At 41.4% G+C, this 20,719-nt stretch overlaps 1 protein-coding gene and 1 long non-coding RNA gene across 4 annotated transcripts; both read right to left on the reverse strand.

Annotated features, from left to right (window-relative positions):
- Positions 1-5,852: 5,852 nt before the first annotated feature.
- On the reverse strand, positions 5,853-7,647 carry LOC131995017 (uncharacterized). Of its 3 annotated transcripts, XR_009397066.1 has the most exons (5): positions 7,309-7,647; positions 6,816-6,960; positions 6,655-6,745; positions 6,357-6,524; positions 5,853-6,272 (listed from the first exon to the last, which is right to left on the reverse strand). It is a non-coding gene; the product is annotated as an uncharacterized LOC131995017 (long non-coding RNA). The 3 variants fall into 3 exon arrangements; XR_009397065.1 differs by having other exon boundaries at positions 5,853-6,521; XR_009397064.1 differs by having other exon boundaries at positions 5,853-6,524.
- An 8,813-nt stretch (positions 7,648-16,460) lies between these two features.
- On the reverse strand, positions 16,461-16,965 carry LOC106093583 (larval cuticle protein 65Ab1). The gene is made up of 2 exons (XM_013260656.2): positions 16,812-16,965; positions 16,461-16,742 (listed from the first exon to the last, which is right to left on the reverse strand). The coding sequence occupies exons 1-2, from the start codon at positions 16,931-16,933 to the stop codon at positions 16,535-16,537; spliced, it is 330 nt and encodes a 109-aa protein (XP_013116110.1). The 5' UTR covers positions 16,934-16,965; the 3' UTR covers positions 16,461-16,534.
- Between the last annotated feature and the right edge of the window lie 3,754 nt (positions 16,966-20,719).

The following is a 20,719-nucleotide window of genomic DNA, read 5'->3' on the forward strand; positions in this document are numbered from 1 at the left end:
AGAGACGCTGAGCTTGAGGTGGAAGTTATATCAAGGCAAAACAATTATATCTGCTGGAATTGCAGAGAAAAGGGCCACGGTTTCATGGATTGCAGATCAACCACAAGGAGTTTGTTTTGCTATGGTTGTGGTTTGGAGAATGTGGTAAAACCAAACTGTCCTAGGTGCAAGGGAAACCGACAGACGGGCACGACGAAGGGGGAGACGCGCCCGCACTTTGCGAACCCCCAGTAGTTAATGTCTCCTCCGAATTGCAAGAGGAAAGTGCCAAAATAACTATTTTAAGTAGGAATAAGGATATCATAGATTTAGATGAGGGTGAAGGTGAAAATAGTTTAAGCAATGAAGTAAATAATGAATTCAAGAATAGTTGTAAGATTAGAGAATTAAAACCTTGGAGTAGCAGAATGGAGGAGTATCAAAAAGCTCGAAATATAATCTTTAGCATACCCGAAAGCCGGAAGATGAGCAAGAAAGTCGAAAGGGCAAGAAACAGATACTTAGACCGAAAAAGGCTTAGGAAGGAAATAGCGGCAGCCCGATTGTATGAGGGGGAAGACACCAGGCTATACATGCGTATTAAGATTGGCGATGAGGAAGTTGAGGGGCTCTTGGACAGCGGAGCCACAGTTAGTTGCTTGGGCAAAGATTGTCTAGGTAGAGTAGAAAGAGCTGGAGTTCCAATCTACGCGTATAGCGCCGCAGTTCACACGGCAGACGGTACACCCTTAGAGGTACTGGGCCGGATTAGGCTGAAGGTTAGAGTTAAGAAATTAGAAAAGGAAATTGATTTCTTTTTAGTCCCTGCTTTGAGTAAAGCCTTGTATTTGGGTGTCGACTTTATGAAGGCCTTCAATCTTTTGGCTAGTGTGGAAAGTCTTTCTCTAGGTGACGAAGAAGAGGAAGACACAAATGATCCATCCCGTCATCGTCTTAGCGTTGAGGAGGACAGAAGGCTCGCCGATGTCATTAGCCTTTTTCCATCTTTTGAGGTTCGGGGCTTGGGCAAGACGTCCCTAGAAATGCATACCATTGACACGGCAGATGCGGAACCAGTGAAGCAAAGGCACTACCCCGTTTCTCCAGCTGTGCAACGCTTGATGTTTGCCGAGCTGGACAGAATGCTTGACATGGGGGTCATTGAGCCTAGCCAAAGTCCGTGGAATAATCCTGTAACCTTGGTCCGAAAGGGCGTCAAGAACAGATTATGCCTGGATGCGCGAAAGCTCAATGTCCTCACTGTCAAGGATGCTTATCCGCTCCCAAACATTGAGGGATTGCTTAGCCGGCTTGGGGATACACATTTTATATCGAGTGTGGACCTGAAGGACGCCTTCTGGCAAATCCCACTCGATATAAAGAGCCGAGAGAAAACTGCCTTTACGGTTCCCGGAAGACCCTTATACCATTTTACAGTCATGCCTTTTGGGCTGTGCAACGCAGCCCAGAGGCTATGCCGGTTGATGGATAAGGTGATTCCAGCGCATCTCCGTGAAAGGGTATTCGTTTATTTGGACGACTTGCTGATAGTCGCCCCCGACTTTGAAACTCATCTAGTCCTTCTCCGTCAAGTGGCGGATTTGTTGACGAACGCCGGCCTGACCATAAACGTCGCAAAGTCGAAGTTTTGCTTTCGGGAGTTGCGCTACCTTGGGTACATTGTGGGTGAAGGCAAATTAAGACCGGACCCAGGGAAAATTTCGGCGATTATGGATTTTGATTACCCCAAGAGCGCCAAACAGGTGCGAAGTTTCACCGGTATGACCGGATGGTACCGCAGGTTCATTGCGGACTACGCTACCATCGCAGAGCCGATATTTAACACCCTGAAGAAAGGCAAGACATTTGAGTTTGGTGACGCAGCCAAAGTGGCTTTTTGCCGATTAAAAGAAGCCCTAACGAAAAGCCCAGTATTAAAGCACCCGGATTTTGACAAACACTTTTACATACAATGTGACGCTTCGGATGTTGGCGTAGGCGGGGTGTTGTTCCAGAAGGATGAAGAGGGTGGAGAACATCCAATCGCATACGTGTCCAAAAAGCTGACTTCGGCCCAAAGAAACTACTCCGTTACGGAGCGAGAGTGCCTGGCAGTAGTGGTGGCTCTTAAGAAGTTTAGGCCCTATGTCGAACTTATGCCCTTTACAGTAATAACAGACCATTCCTGCTTGAAGTGGCTAATGTCCAATAAGGAGTTGAGTGGACGATTGGCTCGGTGGAGTTTACTGCTTCAAGGGCATAGCTTCGACATAGAGCATAGACGTGGGAGTCTAAATGTAGTGCCAGACACTCTCTCAAGGTACAACATGGACGAGCTGGAGTTCAGCAGTGCAGTGGATTTGGAAGCACCTGAGTTCAAGGCTGACAATTACTTGGAGAAAATTCGCGTAATAGAGGAAAACGGAGAAGCCTTCCCAGACTTAAGAGTGAAAGAGGGTCGGATTTACAAAAGGACAATTCCGGTGGCGGTAGACTTGCCGTCCGAGGAGTTTGCTTGGAAACTTTGGGTGCCCGAAGAATTAACAACCGAGACCATTACTAAGGCCCACAACCCGCCTTCGTCAGCGCATGGAGGATTCCACAAGACGCTGAAGCGGTTGAAACAGTTATATTATTGGCCAAATATGAGTGCCCAAGTCAGAGCCTACATACAAAGATGTCACACCTGCAAGGAGTCAAAGCCTAACTACCAGAACATGCAACAGCCTATAGGTGAAGAGGTGAAGATCGATCGGCCTTTCCAAAAGATCTATGTCGATTTCCTGGGCCCATATGTCCGATCTAAATCGGGGAATTCATTTATATTTATTGTTTTAGATCACCTATCGAAATATGTGCTCCTAAAGCCCATGTCAAAAGCTACATCTCGCAACGTCATCAAGTTCTTAACAGGAGAGGTTTTTCATAAGTTCGGGGTGCCCGAGACACTTATGTCCGATAACGGGAAACAGTTCACCGGAAATGATTTTTCTACATTCCTTGACGCCTTCGGCGTGAGACATTTCAAGACTGGTTTGTACTCGCCCCAAGCTAATGCTTCAGAGCGAGTCAACCAGTCCATCTTGGCGGCAATAAGATCCTATTTAAAAGATGATCAACGCGACTGGGACCAGAACCTGACCGCTATCGAATGCGCGCTTCGGTCATCTGTACACGCTTCCACCGGGATGACACCATACTTTGCCTTGTTCGGGACAAGTATGATAACACACGGAAGTGTCTACAGAGTGGCTCGCCAGCTGGACGCACTGAAAGACCCAGAATATACGGCTTTACCTAAGGCTACGCAGTTAGAGTTAATCAGGGAACAGCTCAGGAAGAACATGGCAAAGAGCTACCTAGGTAGGGCCAAGAAGTACAACACGAGAGCCAGAGTAGTTAAATTTTTCCCCGGCCAAGAAGTTTATCGTCGAAACCACCAGTTAAGCGATTTCAGCAAGAATATTAATGCGAAGCTGAACAGAAAGTACTTGAAGTGCAGAATAGTGCGCTCAATAGGAAGATGCCTTTATGAGATAGAGGATACTAGGGGTAAACTAATTGGCGTTTATCACGCCAAGGACCTAAAACAATAGAACACCTTTTTTTTTTAAGTGAGGAACAGGAGGTCTGGAAGCCCATGACTCATCCGCGAGATTTCACCTAACACCTGCCACCAGAGCAGTCTTCAGAGATTCCAAAACAAGATTACGATGGGAAGCTCCCCGCTGTCTGACTCGAGCGGGAATGTATACATTTATGGGATAAGACAAGTATGTCTGTCGTTGGCGCAAGGTTCAGCTCATCTCGCTAAACACCGCATTGCTGCGGACGCTTAAGTATCCGTCTGGACTATGCCACGGGATCGTGAGCTGTGATAAACAAGGCCTCGGAGCTATCGGTATGTATCGAAGCTGAGTCAGAGATGGGGGAGAACAAGTATCAAGACTCACCGCGGTGTACCTGATGGGTTATCGTATCCGGTATCGGTGGCTCTGGATAGTGTTCTGGTTGGTGGTGGTCGGTTTCATCTTTTGGATGTGTGCCCGAAGAGATATAAGACCTGAATAAAATCCTATGTTTAAGAGGTTTTGAAAGTTTGAAGTTTTTCCAAAAAAAGTTTCGCCATACTATGCGAGCTTCAAGGGTTCTTACTAGAGGGTGATCACTAAACCGTTTTTTTTTTTTCCTAAAACCGGTTATCGAACTATCCGAAAAATGAACTTTTTAAAGAGCCGGTTTGAGTTTTGAGATTAAAAAAAAAAACCGGTTTAGGCGGTTATTTTTTTTTTATAAACGTAAACCATTTTAAAATTTTTAGATAAGCCTTAGGGGAGGTCAAAAATCTAGCAGCGTATCCTTTTTCAGTGGCTGAAAAAGGTTTGCTGAAGGATTTTTGAAATTTTGAGAAGACGAAATATCGAATGCAATTTTCTCTAACGACAACATTTTAATAAAGTTGATTATAAAGACCAAATTTCAATGAGAATTTTCCTTAAATCAATTTTCAATAAAGTTTTTTAAATTATTTTCTTTTATGTCTAAATAGTCATCAAAGGTATTCTTTTTTGAATTTTCAAAAAAAGAAATTGATGAAATTTTTCCAATTAATTTTTTTTTCCAACAGAAGTTATTTTATTTTTTTTTTTTTTTTTAATCTTCTCAATTTTTTTTGTTTTCTCAGGAAAAATGGAAAAAAATTCCAAAGAAAAGTTTTAAGTAAATTATCGGTGGAAACAAAAGTTATAATTTTTAGACAAATGTAGATAAAATTTTTAGACAAAGCTTCGATTAAATTTTTAAAACAAAATTTCAATAAAGTTGTTCATAGACCAAATTTTAGTTAAAGGTTCCATAAAATAAATTTGATTCTTCAAAATTTTTCCAAAAATGGCAATTTTTTTTTTGTTTTGAAATTCTCTCAGCAGAAAAGGGGTAATTATCATAAACATGGTTAAAAATTAAATATTAGTAAGAAACCGGTTAATTTTGGCAAGAAACCGATTTACCAAATACCCGGGAAATGGCCATCTTAAAGAAGCCGATTAGTATAGTGAGCTCAAAAAAAAAAAAAAAAAAAAAAAAAAAAAAAAAAAAAAAAAAAGAACAACTGAAAACCCGGTTTTCAAAAACCGAATTGATCACTCTAGTTCTTACACGCGAAGCTCTCTAAGACTATTGCTTGGTTAGGAGTAATTCATTAGTGGAAAACCGGTTATGTTTTTTGCGAAAACCCGATTTGCAAGAACCAAATTGGCCATCCTAGGTTATATGGACTTACCTTGAACTAGGGGTTTTCCACGAAGACTCCTTTTTGGGTGTTTTCTACCACTGCGGCTTCAGTATTGGGTGTAGCCGCATGCTTTGCGTGCGGAGAACCTGGAATGAGGACGATATATTTAGTACAAGCCCGCTCGAGGGTTGGGTTGGAACTGATACTTACCTGTTTATCCTTTGATCCCAACGTGCTTCCTTGGTCACTCCAGGTTTTACTTCAATCCGTCGATCTGAAACGAGAATGATGAGGAAATGCATTATTCACTTTGTTTAATTAATGGAGAAATGTTCTATATGAATTCTCTTGGATATAGTTCCAGATGGGTATGATTCTTTTTTCTGGCAAATGATAATTTTTGTTATTTATTTTGGATCTTTCTTTTGCATTTTATTATTTAATTTTTTTTATTTGTGTTTTTTATCATATTCGAGTGCGGCTTTGGTATTGTTGATGTACCGGCCTTAGGGCACAAGGTTCGTATTTTAACATTTAACACTTAGCCTTTTTCCCGATTGTATGGACGAAGACTAAGCATGCTGATACACCTTGAATACTGGTACACTTTGCATACTGGTACACTTTTTCCCTCCCATCCTTTGATAGGAATATCGGCAGGGTGGTTGGGTTTGTGGTGTGCGCCGAATAATGGCGCTACAGCGCCACCTGGTTGTGACTTGCCTTACTCCAGCGACACCTACTGGCTATGGTTGGCCCTCATCAGGGAGAGGGAGACAACCAGCTGACACCAACCTGTCATTATGGCTGCCCCCATATGTTTTGTTGGTGCCGGCTGGAAGACCAACTTCATGATGGAGACCAACCAAAGCCAAGCTGGCTAGAGTCCCCAAGATGAAGCGTTCTTTTTGGTTATGGACAGCAAGCTTACCGGAGGTGGAGTGAGACCCAAGTGGAAATAAATAAAGAAAAAGACAGGAACGTAAAAACCTGTAAGGGAAGAAAACACTAAACACCTGAAAAGAAAACGATACCTGAAAAGAGAAAAAAAAACATTAACCTGAAAAGAAAGGAAAATAAAGTTATCTGTAAATAAATAAGATAAAACGAAGAAAGTAAATACTTAAAAAACCCAAAACTCCACCTCCACTGTCCCGACGTTGGAACATCAGCCAACCAGGCGATAACAGCACAGCGTTGGTCAGCCGACAACGCCAAAGGTACCCTCTATCAGAGCCCTTTTCCCATACATAAAACAGGACAATACGCTTGACTTAGACGGACGGACAGACAGCTACCTGACACAAAACTTCTGAAAATAAAGGTTTTTAAATAAGGAAACCATTATAGAAAAGTTGTTGAGGCAGGGCTGACATCATTTCTTGTATTTTATTTAGCGCCAGGAAATTAGGAAGCGCCCTTTCAGCTTAGGTTGAGCGCACCCATAGGCCAGGAAGGTTTCAGTAAAAGGTACGTGGGGGCCCTTGCTCCATCATAGATGTCCACCTTGTTTTAGCGTTGACCAACAACATCCTATAAAAGAAAGCAATACAACTTTTATTTAAAGAACACCTACATAAGACTACAGCAACATTATACTTACCATCAGACGGACGGACAGGAAATAGGGTAGACGACAAGCAGGGTCGGTACTATTGCAGGACTGGTGCTACAGCTAGGCAATCCCAGCTCCGACATCAAGGCCATCACTAGGCGAGACCAGAAAGAAGATTCGATGACCCATATTGCTGGAAGGAAGAAGAGAGAAAAGAAAACGAATTAAATGCTGAACTGAAAGCATTTTCTTTTATATATATATATATAATTTTTTTTTGTCATTGAATTTAGGACATGAAATTTTGAATCAACCTATATTTTAAATTGATTTTTGAATTGCTTCATTCGATCTTCCTATTTGTTTTTTTTGTTTATTTATTTAATCATCATTATAATGATTTGTTAGAATTTAGCTACTGCGAAAATGCAATAAAGCCAAAACTGGAATTTTATAACGTTTTAACATGAAATAGTTCAGTTTTATCTTATGAATATGGAAGGCTAAAAAGCAGGTAAGAAAAAGGGTAGCTCAAACTTACCGGTCCAGGACAAACAGGTGTATTTGGGGTGTCCTCATAGATTATGACGCAAGAGGGCACCATGGTGGGGTGGGTGCGTCCAGACACCAGCTGAATGCTAAGTGGTGTCAACATGGTAGTGTGTGTCTGTCTAGTATTGTTCATGGTTGTTGTGTAGGTATCAGTGTCCCTCCATCAGCTGGTTGATTTTTGTTTTTTTGTCACCTGCTTTGGAGGAGGTGAACTGGCAAGAACCGCGCCCTTTTCGACTGAGCCACAGCCGGTGCTCGAACGCCAGCAGCCAGCGCCCGTCAGTTCATTTCCTCCCCTCCAAGCAAAGCAGGGTTCCTTCGGGAGCTCGACACATTCTTGTGCATGGCTCCTACTCCTGGAAGGATCATCATGATGGTAAAGTCCATAGCGTCACCTACTATGCCGATGACCATGGTTTCCATCCTAAGGTTGAGCATAACTAATCCAAAGAAGGTTTTACCGAACGAACAGCAACGTACATACTTGTAATATAAATACATACTGATACATTAAAAAAATATATACATGTACATATAAATAAAATTGAGAATATAAACCAATCTATGCCAGTTATTTTTATCATTTAATATCACCAGGTAGATTGAAAAGGAGCCCTCGGGACTGCTTCGTAATATTAGCTTGAGCCCTTGGGGACTAATATGTAAAAGGATTTTTAACTAGCAGGAACTCGGAAATTACAACTATGGAAATTACAACTATGGAAATTACAACTATGGAAATTACAACTATGGAAATTACAACAACAACCACCTTTCGTCATAATCCGGTGAAAAATGCATAATTTATGCCCCCCAGCAGCTAAGTCGAAAACTGTTCCGATTTGGTCCAATTCGACACGGATATTGAGTGGCCTAATAAGTACAAGTCATTGTTCAATTTCGTTAAACAAAATATTGATCTTTTTGGTAGCCATATCCAGATATAGACCGATCTGAATCATATACAACACGAATGTCGAAAAGCCTAACATAAGTCACTGCGTCAAATTTCAGCGAAATCAGATTACAAATATGCCTTGTATGGGGCCAAGACTTTACATCGAGAAATCGATGTATATGGCAGCTATATCCAAATCTAGACCGATCTGAGCCATATTGAAGAGGGATGTCGAAGGGCCTAACACAACTCACTGTCCCAAATTTTGGCAAAATTGGACAATAAATGCGCCTTTTACGGCCAAGACATTAAATCGAGATATCGGTCTATATGGCAGCTATATCCAAATCTGGACCGATCTGAGCCATATTGAAGAGCGATGTCGAAGGACCTAACACAACTCACTGTCCCAAATTTTGGCCAAATCGGATAATAAAATCGGCTTTTATGAGCCAAGACCTTAAATCGAGATATCGGTCTATATGGCAGCTATATCCAAACCTAGACCGATCTGAGCCATATTGAAGAGGGATGTCGAAGGGCCTAACACAACTCACTGTCCCAAATTTTGACAAAATCGGACAATAAATGCGCCTTTTATGGGCCAAAAACCTTCAATCGAGAGATCGGTCAATATGGCGGCTATATGAAAATCTGGACCGATCTGAGCCAAATTGAAGAAGGATGTCGAAGGGCTTAACACAAATCACTGTCCCAAACTTCGTCGGAATCGGACAATAAATGCGCCTTTTATGAGCCAAGACCTTAAATCGAGATATCGGTCTATATGGCAGCTATATATAAACCTAGACCGATCTGAGCCATATTGAAGAGGGATGTCGACTGACCTAAGACAACTCTGTACTAAGACAACACTGTACCAAATTTCAGCAAAATCAGACAAAAAATGCGCTTTTTATGGGCCTAAGACCTTAAATCAAGAGATCGGTCTATATGGCAGCTATATTCAAATCTGGACCGATCTGAGCCAAATTGAAGAAGGATGTCGAAGGGCCGAACACAACGCATTGTCCCAAATTTAATCGGAATCGAACAATAAATTCGCCTTTTATGGGCCCAAAACCATAAATTGAGAGATCGGTCTATATGGGAGCTATATCCAAATCTTGACCGATCTGAGCCAAATTGCAGAAAGATGTCGCAGGGCCTAACACAACTCACTGTCCCAAATTTCAGCGAAATCGGACAATAAATGCGACCTTTAAGAGGCCAAGACCATAGATCAAAAGATCGGTCTATATGGGAGCTATATCCAAATCTTGACCGATCTGAGCCAAATTGCAGAAAGATGTCGCAGGGCCTAACACAACTCACTGTCCCAAATTTCAGCGAAATCGGACAATAAATACGACTTTTATGGGCCCCAGACCTTAGATCGAGAGATCGGTCTATATGGCAGCTAAATCCAAATCTGGACCAACCTGGGCCAAATTATAGAAAGATGTCGAGCGGAATCGGACAATAAATACGACTTTTATAACCCAAGACCTTAGAGTTAGTAGTTTTTATGGACCTAAGATCTTAAATCGGCGGATCGGTCTATATGGGGGCTATATCAAGATATAGTCCGATGTAGCCCATCTTCGAACTTAACTTGTCTATGGACAAAAACAGAACCTATGCAAAGTTTCGGCTCAATATCTCTATTTTTAAAGACTGAACCGTGATTTCAACAGACAGACGGACGGACAGAAAATTCACTTATTTCACATTGTCTATAACCTGATATAGCACCCATATAAACCCGTCTTTCGATCATCCTTGTTCGGTTCCTAGAAGCTTTAATTTTTTATGGTTTGACACAAGTATGGTATGTAGATAAAATTATGCCCTTCAACTAAATTTATTTCGTATAAATTTTTAGCAGAATCCATGGTGGTGGTTTTCCAAAATTCGACCCGATCGAAGTTAGCACATTTTAAGTTGTTTTCATTGGTTTTTTTAGTTTTTAAGAGGCTTAATCCCAGCTTTTTCTTAAAACTCACACTGATCTGAAGCCTAGTTATAGGCGATTTCATATTTATACTGCATAGTCGTATATTCATATTCCTACAAATAGACTTTGGAATGGAAAGATGTTTTATTAAGGAAGACATTTAGACATCTAATGAGTTGATGTACCCTGTAATTTGGGTTAAGCGATTCGGTAAAATTTAAAATACAAAGCCTTAAAGATAGACCAAATGATTATTATGGAATCTCATTCGCACTAGGAGGTAAACATTCTGTGACATCATCAGGGATTGTTTCTGCGGTATCCTCTTCGCCGCCATCGTTAGACACTAGCAGCTGGGATAAATGTTCTTTCCATATTCTCTGCACACTAGCTGTATCAGTTACTAGATTTCCTCTTTTTGTCTCTGCAGGAGGATATGCCTGCAGAAAAAAAAGTCATAGGATTGATATTTGATTCTTTGGTGAAGTTTCCGGACTTGCTTCTGACTCCTGTACATCTCAATTCGCTCGCACTCCCGACTTTTCATTTTCTTTTATCTTTCTTTTTTTCTCCTCTCTCCTTTTTTCCGATACCTCTATTTCATCTGGCGTGTTGCTACCAATTGCAGGCTGCTCTGTATGCCGCATTCTTGACTTCAATACCATTTCAACACTGTTGGTCGTAGCATGGGTTTCTTGGAGAGGCTTCTGGTACCCAAGGACGGATTTCGAGCCTTTTCCATGGAGTGGTTTTGGGCCAGTATGCCGTTGCCATCTGTTTTGTTTGCTGTTTTTCAATGTCCAGCTTCCGAAAAGTGTCAGATCGAACCTTTCTCGCAAAGCTCACGCAACAAGGCAATGTCTTTGCTGCAACAAGGCAATGTTTGCTCCTCGGATCGGTCTGCCTTCCATCTATTAAAAATGATCAATTTGGTTCCTTAGTCCTGTATCTGGGGACAACCATGTGGCTTTGTGAATTTGTATACCACCACTGTGGTACAGGGTATTATAACATAGTGCATTTGTTTGTAACGCCCAAAAGGAAAAGAGATAGACCGATTAATAAGTATACCGATCGACTCAGAATCACTTTCCGATTCGGTTTAGTTATGTCCGTCTGTCCATGTTAATTTGTGTACAAACTCAGGTCGCAATTTTAATCCGGCGTTCTTCAAATTTGCTACAGTTATGTTTTTCGACCTAGAGACGAAGAATATTGAAATCGGAAAAAATCGGCTCAGATTTGGGCATAGCTCCCATATATATGTTCGTCCGATTTGCAGTAATAATGCAGTAAAATGGTCATTTGTTAACCGATTCTCTTGAAATTTGGCAAGAAGGATTTTCTCTTTACTCTCGACATTACTGATGTATTTCAAAGAAATTGGTCCAGATTAAGATATAGCTGCCATATATGTATATCGCCCGATTTTCACTCCAAGAGCCACTGCAAGCGCATTTATAGACCAATCTTCCGAAAATTTTGTACAACGCTTTCCTCGACGACTACCACAATACATGAGAAGTATGCTCGAAATTCAGTTCAGATTTAGTTACAGCTCCCATATATGTTCCTCCGATTTTGAGAAATATTGCAATAAAGTGCTCATATGTTAACCGATTCTCTCGCAATTTAGTACGGAAGATTTTTTTATGACTCTCGACATTTATTTAGATATAGCTGTCATATATGTATATCGTCCGATTTTCACTTCAAGAGCCACTGCAAGCGTATTTATTGACCAATCTTGCAAAAAAAATTGCACAACGCTTTCCGCAATATCTCAGTTTTCTCAAAATCGGTTCAGATTTAGATATAGCTCCTAAATTATACTTAAAGAACAGGTGTAGGGTATAATACAGTCGGCATCGCCCGACTTTGCCCTTCCTTACTGGTATTATTTTAAAATCTAGTGCTGCTAACTACTATGTTTTTTGCTGCGGCGAAGTCTATTAGTCTCAACCCATTATCCAACGTTATCTCTTGGAGGCTAAATTTTTCCAACTGTTGGACTGAAGATATTTTCCTTCCCCTTTCTTAGTCTTCCTATAACTCTTTAGTTATTAACCCTTTAGTTATTCACCTCTTTTTTTTTTTTGTGTCGCCTTTCCCAATTCCTATCGCATTTCCTGTAAGGCAGTTATATACGCCTTGTACTATTCCAATACGTCCGCAGGTGCGTATATTGCACCATGTATATAAAGGTCCGGACATTCCAGATGCAAATCCACAGTTCATGGCCCTTTTTTTCCTTCCAGCTGCCCCTTCATTGAATGCACACGCTGATGTTGGCCCTCGGTTATTTAAAGCCGCCAAGGCCGCCAAGACACTTACAGAAGTCCAGACGCTGAACCCCGTTTTCAAGCATAAATCGGCCAATACTGCTGCAATTTCACGTTCGATATTCGTATGAAGTTCATCAATCGTCTCTGGCTTGTTGGCATAGACTATAGACTTGACATAAACCCCAGAAAATAGTCTACCGGCATCAAATCGCACGACCGAGGCTGCCAAACGTCTGAACTATTTCGTGAGATGAAACGTCCTCCAAACTTGGTTTCCAATAAATTGATTGTGACATTCGCTGTGTGGCTGTGAGTATGGCCGAATGACGCCGCCGGCTCATAAACCGAACCAAGCCGTAAATTTTTCTGAATGCAATGATGACTCATGAAGTACGTGCGGATTGCCGACCAATTATGCATATTTTACTTATTGACGAAGTCATTCAGCCAAAAATGAGTCTCATCGCAGCCCTCTTTACGTTGAGGCCACTGACTCCGAACTTCGGTAGTAAATTTTAATATCTTTAACTAGTTGTTTCCTCGTGTATCTTTCCACCGTGAAATGGCAAACCTTATTGAAAAAAAATGGCAAAAGAGCGCCAAAGAATATGACGTCGTTTGCTTTCCTTATCTGTCTACTTTTGTAGCTTCCCTGTTTAAAATCCCTTTACATATACCCTGCACCATATAGTGGTGCACAATCAACGCGGCCACCCTCACGGATGACCGAACACAACCATAAAAGCTACGGGAACCAACGATGGGCAAACGCTGCTGAATCAATATGGGCAAGGCAGGTGCCAGGCCATGTCATGCGCAGCACCAAATCACTCGGTTGCGCCAGTACAGCAACACCTCGTTATGGATAACTAGCGTATATTCATCCCTCCACTAAGTCTTGTCCGTCTCCTAAGAAATACTTCCCGGGAAAAGGTAGCCAGCCTTGCAACAGTCATCATCAGTATGAAGCCCAGACTTAGGCCGAAGCCAAATTCCAGGCGGTCTGGTACGAAAGTCGCGTCACTAATAAATTCGTATGTCACCCGACCATTGTCACTGTTCGTCCATCTAGTTCTCCACCTATCATCAAGACGATCCACAAGGAGTGCCTTGAGCCACCTAACATCCCCATCTGCAAGCTCAGAAGCGGTGAGCCAATCCTCACGCACTAATGGAATTCCCTTTTTCACACTATACGGAACGGCCATGTAACTCACGAGTAAATCAAGCGGGGGTGCGCCAAGCAATGCCTGTAGTGCATCTGTTTAAACAGTCCTACACACAGGTAAGCAAGCCAGCATTGCCATCCTCTGATAAGAGGGGAGATCTTCTTTCGTCATAAGACTGTCGCAGCAATTTCGTGCCATACAGGCGTCCATAAGTTGCGCAAGCAACAAATAGACCACCATATATAGACCAAACAGCGCGACGACTAAGACCTCAATCGCTTCTCAGAACACGCTTAACCATACTGGCTACTCCAGTTATCTTCTCCTTCACCCGATCCAAATAAACCAGGAAACCCATTCCCTCCGAAATTGTCACTCCCTGATATAGTCGAGCGCTACATTCTTGAACCCTCCCTCTTACCCTAATTTTCAGAAACGCCAGATCTCGGAGATGGGTGGTGCGATTTAAGCGAAATTTTGTGTACTCTCATATAGTACCCTAGAAATAAATATTTGGTATCCAAATTTCGGATGGGGTACCTAGGGGGGGCTGTCCCACCTTAAAACCTACCAAACATATATTTAGGCCAATCACAAAAATATGGGACTCAAATGAAAGGTATTTAGGATAAGAAAACGTATCTGATATCCAATTGTTGGACCAAGTGCTTGGGGAGACCAACCCAAGCCCCAAGCACCCCAAAATCGGACATATTTACCGACCACGGTAATATGGGACTCAAATGAAAGGTATTTGCGAGTAGAATACGAATCTGAAATTCAAATGTGGGACCATGTTTCTGGGGGTCCACCCCTTCTCCAAAACACCCCCCAAACTGGACTTATTTACTGATCATGGGAATATGGGGCTTAAATAAAAGGTATTTGAATGTAGAATACGAATCTGATATCAAAATATGGGACCAAGTGTTTGCGGGGGGCCGCCTCTCATCAAAAACATGCCCCAAAGGGGACTTATTTACTGATCATGGGAATATGGGGTTTAAATAAAAGGTATTTGAATGTAGAATACGAATCTGATATCAAAATATGGGACCAAGTGTTTGCGGGGGGCCGCCTCTCATCAAAAACATCCCCCAAAGGGGACAAATTTACGACCATAGCAATATCGGGCTCAAATGAAAGGTCTTTAGGAGTAAAGCACGAATTTGATATCAATATTCGGGAAAAGTGTCTGTGGGGCCACGCCACCCCCACAACACTACCCAAATAGTAAGTATTTTCTGATTATTGCAATATGAGGCTCAAATAAGAGGGTTTTTAAAGTGGAACACGAATCCGATATATATTTTCAAGGCCAACTCACTAATTGGCCGGTCATTTTTGCCGACTATGGAAATATGGGGCTCAAATTAAAGGTATATGGGAGTAGACCACGTATCTGATATCAACATTAGGGGCCAACTGTCTAGCGGACGTCCCACCACCATAACAACCCCCAAATAGGAATAAAGAGAGTTTTATAGTTTTTAGGGGCAATACCCCAAACCGGACATATTTGCAGACTTTTGCAATAAGGAATTGAAATGAGATTTGAAAACGAATTTGATATCCAATTTTGAGGGCAATGGCAATATGAGGTTTAAATAAATGGCATATGAGAATAGAGCATGTTGCTGATATATTTTCCGGGCTTAGTGTTTGGGGGACCACTCCAATCCCCCCCCCCCCCCCCCCCCCTAAATCGGGCATATTTACCAACCATGTCAATGTGGAGCTTAAATGAAAGGAATTGGGGGGTAGAGCAAGAATTGATACCCATTTTCGGGACCAATATTCGGGGGGTCTACTCCTTTCCCAAAATACCCCACAAACAGCAGTTTTTTACTGACCATCGCAATATGGGGCTCAAATAAAGGTATTTGGGAGTAGAATACGAATTTGATATCCAAATGTAGGACCCTGTATTTAGGGCATCACCACTTTCCCAAAACACCCCCAGAGCGAAAAAAATTTTCGACCATGCCAATATGTGGCTTAAATGAAAGGAATTTGAGATTAGGAAACGAATTTGATAACCTATTTTGGGGCTATGTGTTTGGGGGACGCCTCATCCTGTAAACTCCTCTTAAGCCAATGACAATATGGGGTTTAAGTAAATGGTATTTGAGAGAAGAGTACGATGCTGATATTTTTTCAGGGACAAGAGTCTGGGGGGCCACCTCTCCCCCGAAAACACCACTAAATCAGACATCATGAGAATATCGGGCTGCAATGAAGTATTTCAAGAATGGAGTACACCTTACATCCAAACTTAAATTCGTAGACCAATAAAGATCATATGGGATTCAGATAGAGGCACTTATATTGTTAAACTTTAATTGTCGAAAATAAATATTCCAAGGAAACTTTTGTTCCATATAAAGTAAAGACGGCGCGGCGGCGCGGGCCCGGTACAGCTAGTATCTCCATATAATGCACATTATTCGAATGATCTTTGCAAACTTTTGCGTGAACATATATCCACTGTGGAGTTGGATATTAAAATGGCGCCTCTTACCAATTTTAGCATAATCAAATAATAATTTTTTGTTCAAAATACTTTTCGCAGCAATTCGAGCTTTTCTAATTTGAAAATCTCGCCTTATTTGTCAATGAGACAAGCTTACTAAGCAAATACCTTATTACTGTCCATATGTATTTAGTTTTCCCCACCTCTCTTTCAACAAAATGGGAACTAAAAGTCTTGGTTATTGGGTTTAAAGTTTGCTGAAGTAAGAGACCTCTGGTCCTGGTTTTCCCTTTAGCTGCCTTTAAGATGGATATTTCTCAAAAACAAAACAATGTATGGTTGAAATGCTTACATTTCAGGCAGTGTATTTTGCAAAGTCATTTTGCATATCGAATCTCTTATGTAAAAACCAAAAAAAAAAAACTATCTCTTTTTAATGGTGATTGTCGGGCAAAGCAGGAATATGTTCACCAGTTGGCTGGAAACCATGTTCATCGGCCACATAGTTAACGGTATAAACTTTGCCATCATGACTATCCTTCCAGGAGAATGAACCATGGACAACAATGGCAGCATGTTCAGAGCCGGCATCTTTTACTTTGCCTTCTTCGTGATGAGATGTACCATCGCTGGTCTCAACACTGGAAAAAGGATAGAAATGCAAGTTAAGGTAATAATGCAAATATAACAAATGGCCAAAGCAAACTCACTGATATGAAAAACCATCATGTTCTACTTTCGATTCCAGCTTCAAAATTTCGGCATGCTCATCGGGTACTGGAACAGCCAAAGCGATGGCGAAGAGAGCAGCAAGGACAATGAGGAATTTCATTTTTAAATCTTCGATATTTGGATGTTGTTCCTGTGAAAGTTATCAACCTTGTGGATACAAACAATGGTCAAATGCATTCTTTTTATATAAGACTAGTCCACCACATACACATGTCGATCAATCCATAGTAGCATTTTTAAGAACTTGTTCTATTTGAATAATTAATTGGAGATTTCAGGTTAGAAATATTAAATGATTTTTACTTGTACTTAGTCCATCTAGAGTATAGTACTTATTAGTCTGTTAAGTGCCCTCATACAAAGTAATGAAGCAATTTAATTGATTTAAATAGAATCTTTTAATTTTACATCATATCTCAATTATCATATGTATATTAAACCTATCCGTCAAATTGGGGATGTTGGAAACCAAGCAACAGTTCTGATTGATTTTAACTTGGCAAAATCCAGGCCTTGGTCTTCCTTCATCTCAAATGTGGACACAAACCTCCCCGCGGTGTCACCTGGGTAGCTAAAGGGTGATTTTTTTGAGGTTAGGATTTTCATGCATTAGTATTTGACAGATCACGTGGGATTTCAGACATGGTGTCAAAGACAAAGATGCTCAGTATGCTTTGACATTTCATCATGAATAGACTTACTAACGAGCAACGCTTGCAGTTATTACCAAAATCAGTGTTCGGTTCGAAATGTGTTCATTCACCGTTCAGCGATGAGGCTCATTTCTGGTTGAATGGCTACGTAAATAAGCAAAATTGCCGCATTTGGAGTGAAGAGCAACCAGAAGCCGTTCAAGAACTGCCCATGCATCCCGAAAAATGCACTGTTTGGTGTGGTTTGTACGCTGATGGAATCATTGGACCGTATTTTTTCAAAGATGCTGTTGGACGCAACGTTACGGTGAATGAACACATTTCGAACCGAACACTGATTTTGGTAATAAAATTCAATGATTTGCAAGCGTTGCTCGTTAGTAAGTCTATTCATGATGAAATGTCAAAGCATACTGAGCATCTTTCTCTTTGACACCATGTCTGAAATCCCACGTGATCTGTCAAATACTAATGCATGAAAATCCTAACCTCAAAAAAATTACCCTTAATGTTTAATAGGGTGGGTTGATTGGTATTGATGAATAAAAAAGTTAAAAATCGTATAGCAAAAACCTAATCTACATAAAATTCACCGAAGAAACAATGGATCATTTGCAAGTCGAGAGGCGCAGATTAGCATTATATTGTATATACATGGTATCTTCGGAGAAGTTTTTTAGCATTTTATGTAGTTTACATTTTTACTTTATTAATTAAAAAGAAAAAATCAATCCGCCGTAATGTTTAACATACGAGTTCATCTGTAGAATGATGAAAAATGGGTTGGGGCTTCGGGTTAGTAGCCAATCACCCGGAACACTTGTGGAGATTGCATTGAAACAAGTAAGAGCGTGTTAAGTTCGGCCAGGCCGAATCTTATATACCCTCCACCATGGACCGCATTTGTCGAGTTCTATGCGCAGTATCTCTTTTTAGGCAAACAAAGAATATTGAATAAGAACTGTTATGCTATTGGAGCTATATCAAGTTATATTCCTATTCGGATTATAAATGAATGCTGAACTTATTTTCTACGAGCCCCTAGAAAGAGAACATGAACTCTGTCCAGCCCATGATATTAAAATCATTCTGGGAGATTTTAATGTGAAGATAGGGAAGGAAGACAGTCGGAGAGTTTAGCCTTCGCGAGATAACGTCCAGTAATGGGTTGAGGCTGACAGATTTCGCCGCGGCAAAAAACATGGTAGTTAGTAGCACCAGATTTCAACATAAAAATATTCATAAAGCCACATGGCTGTCACCCGATCCAAACACGAGAAACCAAATTGATCACGTTGTAATAGATGGAAGGCATTCAACCAGCGCGTTAAATGTACAATCGATCCGTGGAGCGAATATAGATTCGGATCATTACCTTGTTGCAGCAAAGGTTCGCACCCGTTTGAACATGGCGAGAAAGTACGATCTGACACTGCACGGAAGCTGGACATTGAAAAGCTGAAGACACAACAAATGCCAGCGGCATACTCCACTCGACTGACCCAACTGCTTCATGAAAGCACTCCTTGTTCCGATGATATAATGGCGCAGAAGCAAACTATTGCCCACTCCAAATCCGTACTTGGGTACCGGAAGCCTCCTCCAAGAAACCCATGGTATGTCGAGATGCTACTGAAGCCAAGAATGCGGCATAAAGAGAAACCCTGCAATCAGTAGCAACGCGCCTGATGAAGGAGAGGTATCGGGAAAAAAGGAGAGAGGAGAAACAACTATTCCGCAGAAAGGAAGAGGAAATGGAAAAACATGAGTGCCAGCGAATTGAGATGTACAGGAATCAGAATGAAATGTTCTAAATTAAACATCAAACCGATGGCTTTGGTGCAGGCACATTCTCCTGCAGAGACATAGAAGGAAATCTGGTAACTGACATAGATAACATGCTGAGTATATGGAAAAAATATTTTACCCAACTGCTAGTGTCCGATGTTGGCGGCGAAGGGGATACCGCAGAACCAATCATGCTGATGGTATAGAATGTTTACCACCTAGTCAGATTGAGGTCCAAGTAGCTGTGACCCGACCAAAGAACAACAAGGCAGCAGAAGCCGACGGGTTACCCGCTGAACTATTAAAGACCGGTGGCGACACGCTGATAAGGCGTATGTATCAGCTTATCTGCTCAATCTGGCTAAAAGAACGCATACCCGATGATAGGAACCTCGGCATACTATGTCCCGTACACAAGAAAGGAGACAAGACGGAATGTGCCAACTACAAAGGAATAAGTCTCCTCCCCATCGCATACAAGATACTCTCGAGCGTACTATGTGAAAGATTAAAACCTAAAGTCAATGAGATAATTGGGCCCTATCAATGCGGCTTTAGACCTGGTAAATCCACCCTAGACCAGATATTCACACTGCGCCAAATCCTGGAAAAAACCCGAGAAGGACAAATCTACACCTACCATCTCTCTGTTGAGTACAAAGCCGCTTTCGATACTCCTTTACGTTCAAAGGTATTTCAAGCCATGTCTGAGTTTGGTATCCCTGCAAAATTAATAAGAGTCTGCAGGATGACGCTTGCTGATACGCGTTCCTCAGTAAGAATAGGAAGGAATCTCTCCGAACCATTCAATACCAAACGAGGTTTCAGACAATGATCTCTTTAATATTCTGCTGGAGAAGATTATACGAGATGCAGATGTTAATAGATATGACACACTAATCACAAGAGAACACATGATACTCGCCTATGCCGACGACATCGACATCATAGGTCGGTCACCGGAAGTAGTAACTGCAGCCTTTGAAAGAATCGAGAGAGAGAGTCAGTGAAAATGGGTCTGGCAGTAAATGGAGATAAGACGAAATGGATGGTTTCAACTCCCAAAAAGCCTTGCACAACCGAGCAGATAAAGAAAATGGAGAAAGTTGGGAACCAACAATTGAAGACAGTCAGTTACTTTATCTACCTCGGCACCGCCGTAACCGAAACGAATGACACCAGTTATAAGATTAAGCGAACAATAATACTGGCACACAGATGGTACTTCGGACTAAGTAAGGAGTTTAGAAACAAGGTAACCTCTCGACAGACGAAGATTACACCATACAAGACACTGATACTACCCGTGCTGTTATATGGTTCTGAACCATGGGTACTTGTGAAAGCAGACGAGGCAGTGCTTGGAGTGTTTGAGAGAAAGATTCTTCGTAAAATATATGGACCAGTTTGCGTTAATGGAGAATATAGGCGACTTATGAACCACG

This window comes from Stomoxys calcitrans, chromosome 2 (genome assembly GCF_963082655.1).
Source record: "Stomoxys calcitrans chromosome 2, idStoCalc2.1, whole genome shotgun sequence".
In the NCBI taxonomy this organism is placed as follows: Eukaryota; Metazoa; Arthropoda; class Insecta; order Diptera; family Muscidae; genus Stomoxys; species Stomoxys calcitrans.

Excerpts from the sequence above, each read along its gene's own strand:
- LOC106093583 (XM_013260656.2), bottom strand. The coding sequence starts at position 16,933 with ATGAAATTCCTCATTGTCCTTGCTGCTCTCTTCGCCATCGCTTTGGCT. Across the intron at positions 16,743-16,811 it reads CATGATGGTTTTTCATATCA|TGTTGAGACCAGCGATGGTA; the intron begins GTGAGTTTGCTT and ends TCCTTTTTCCAG.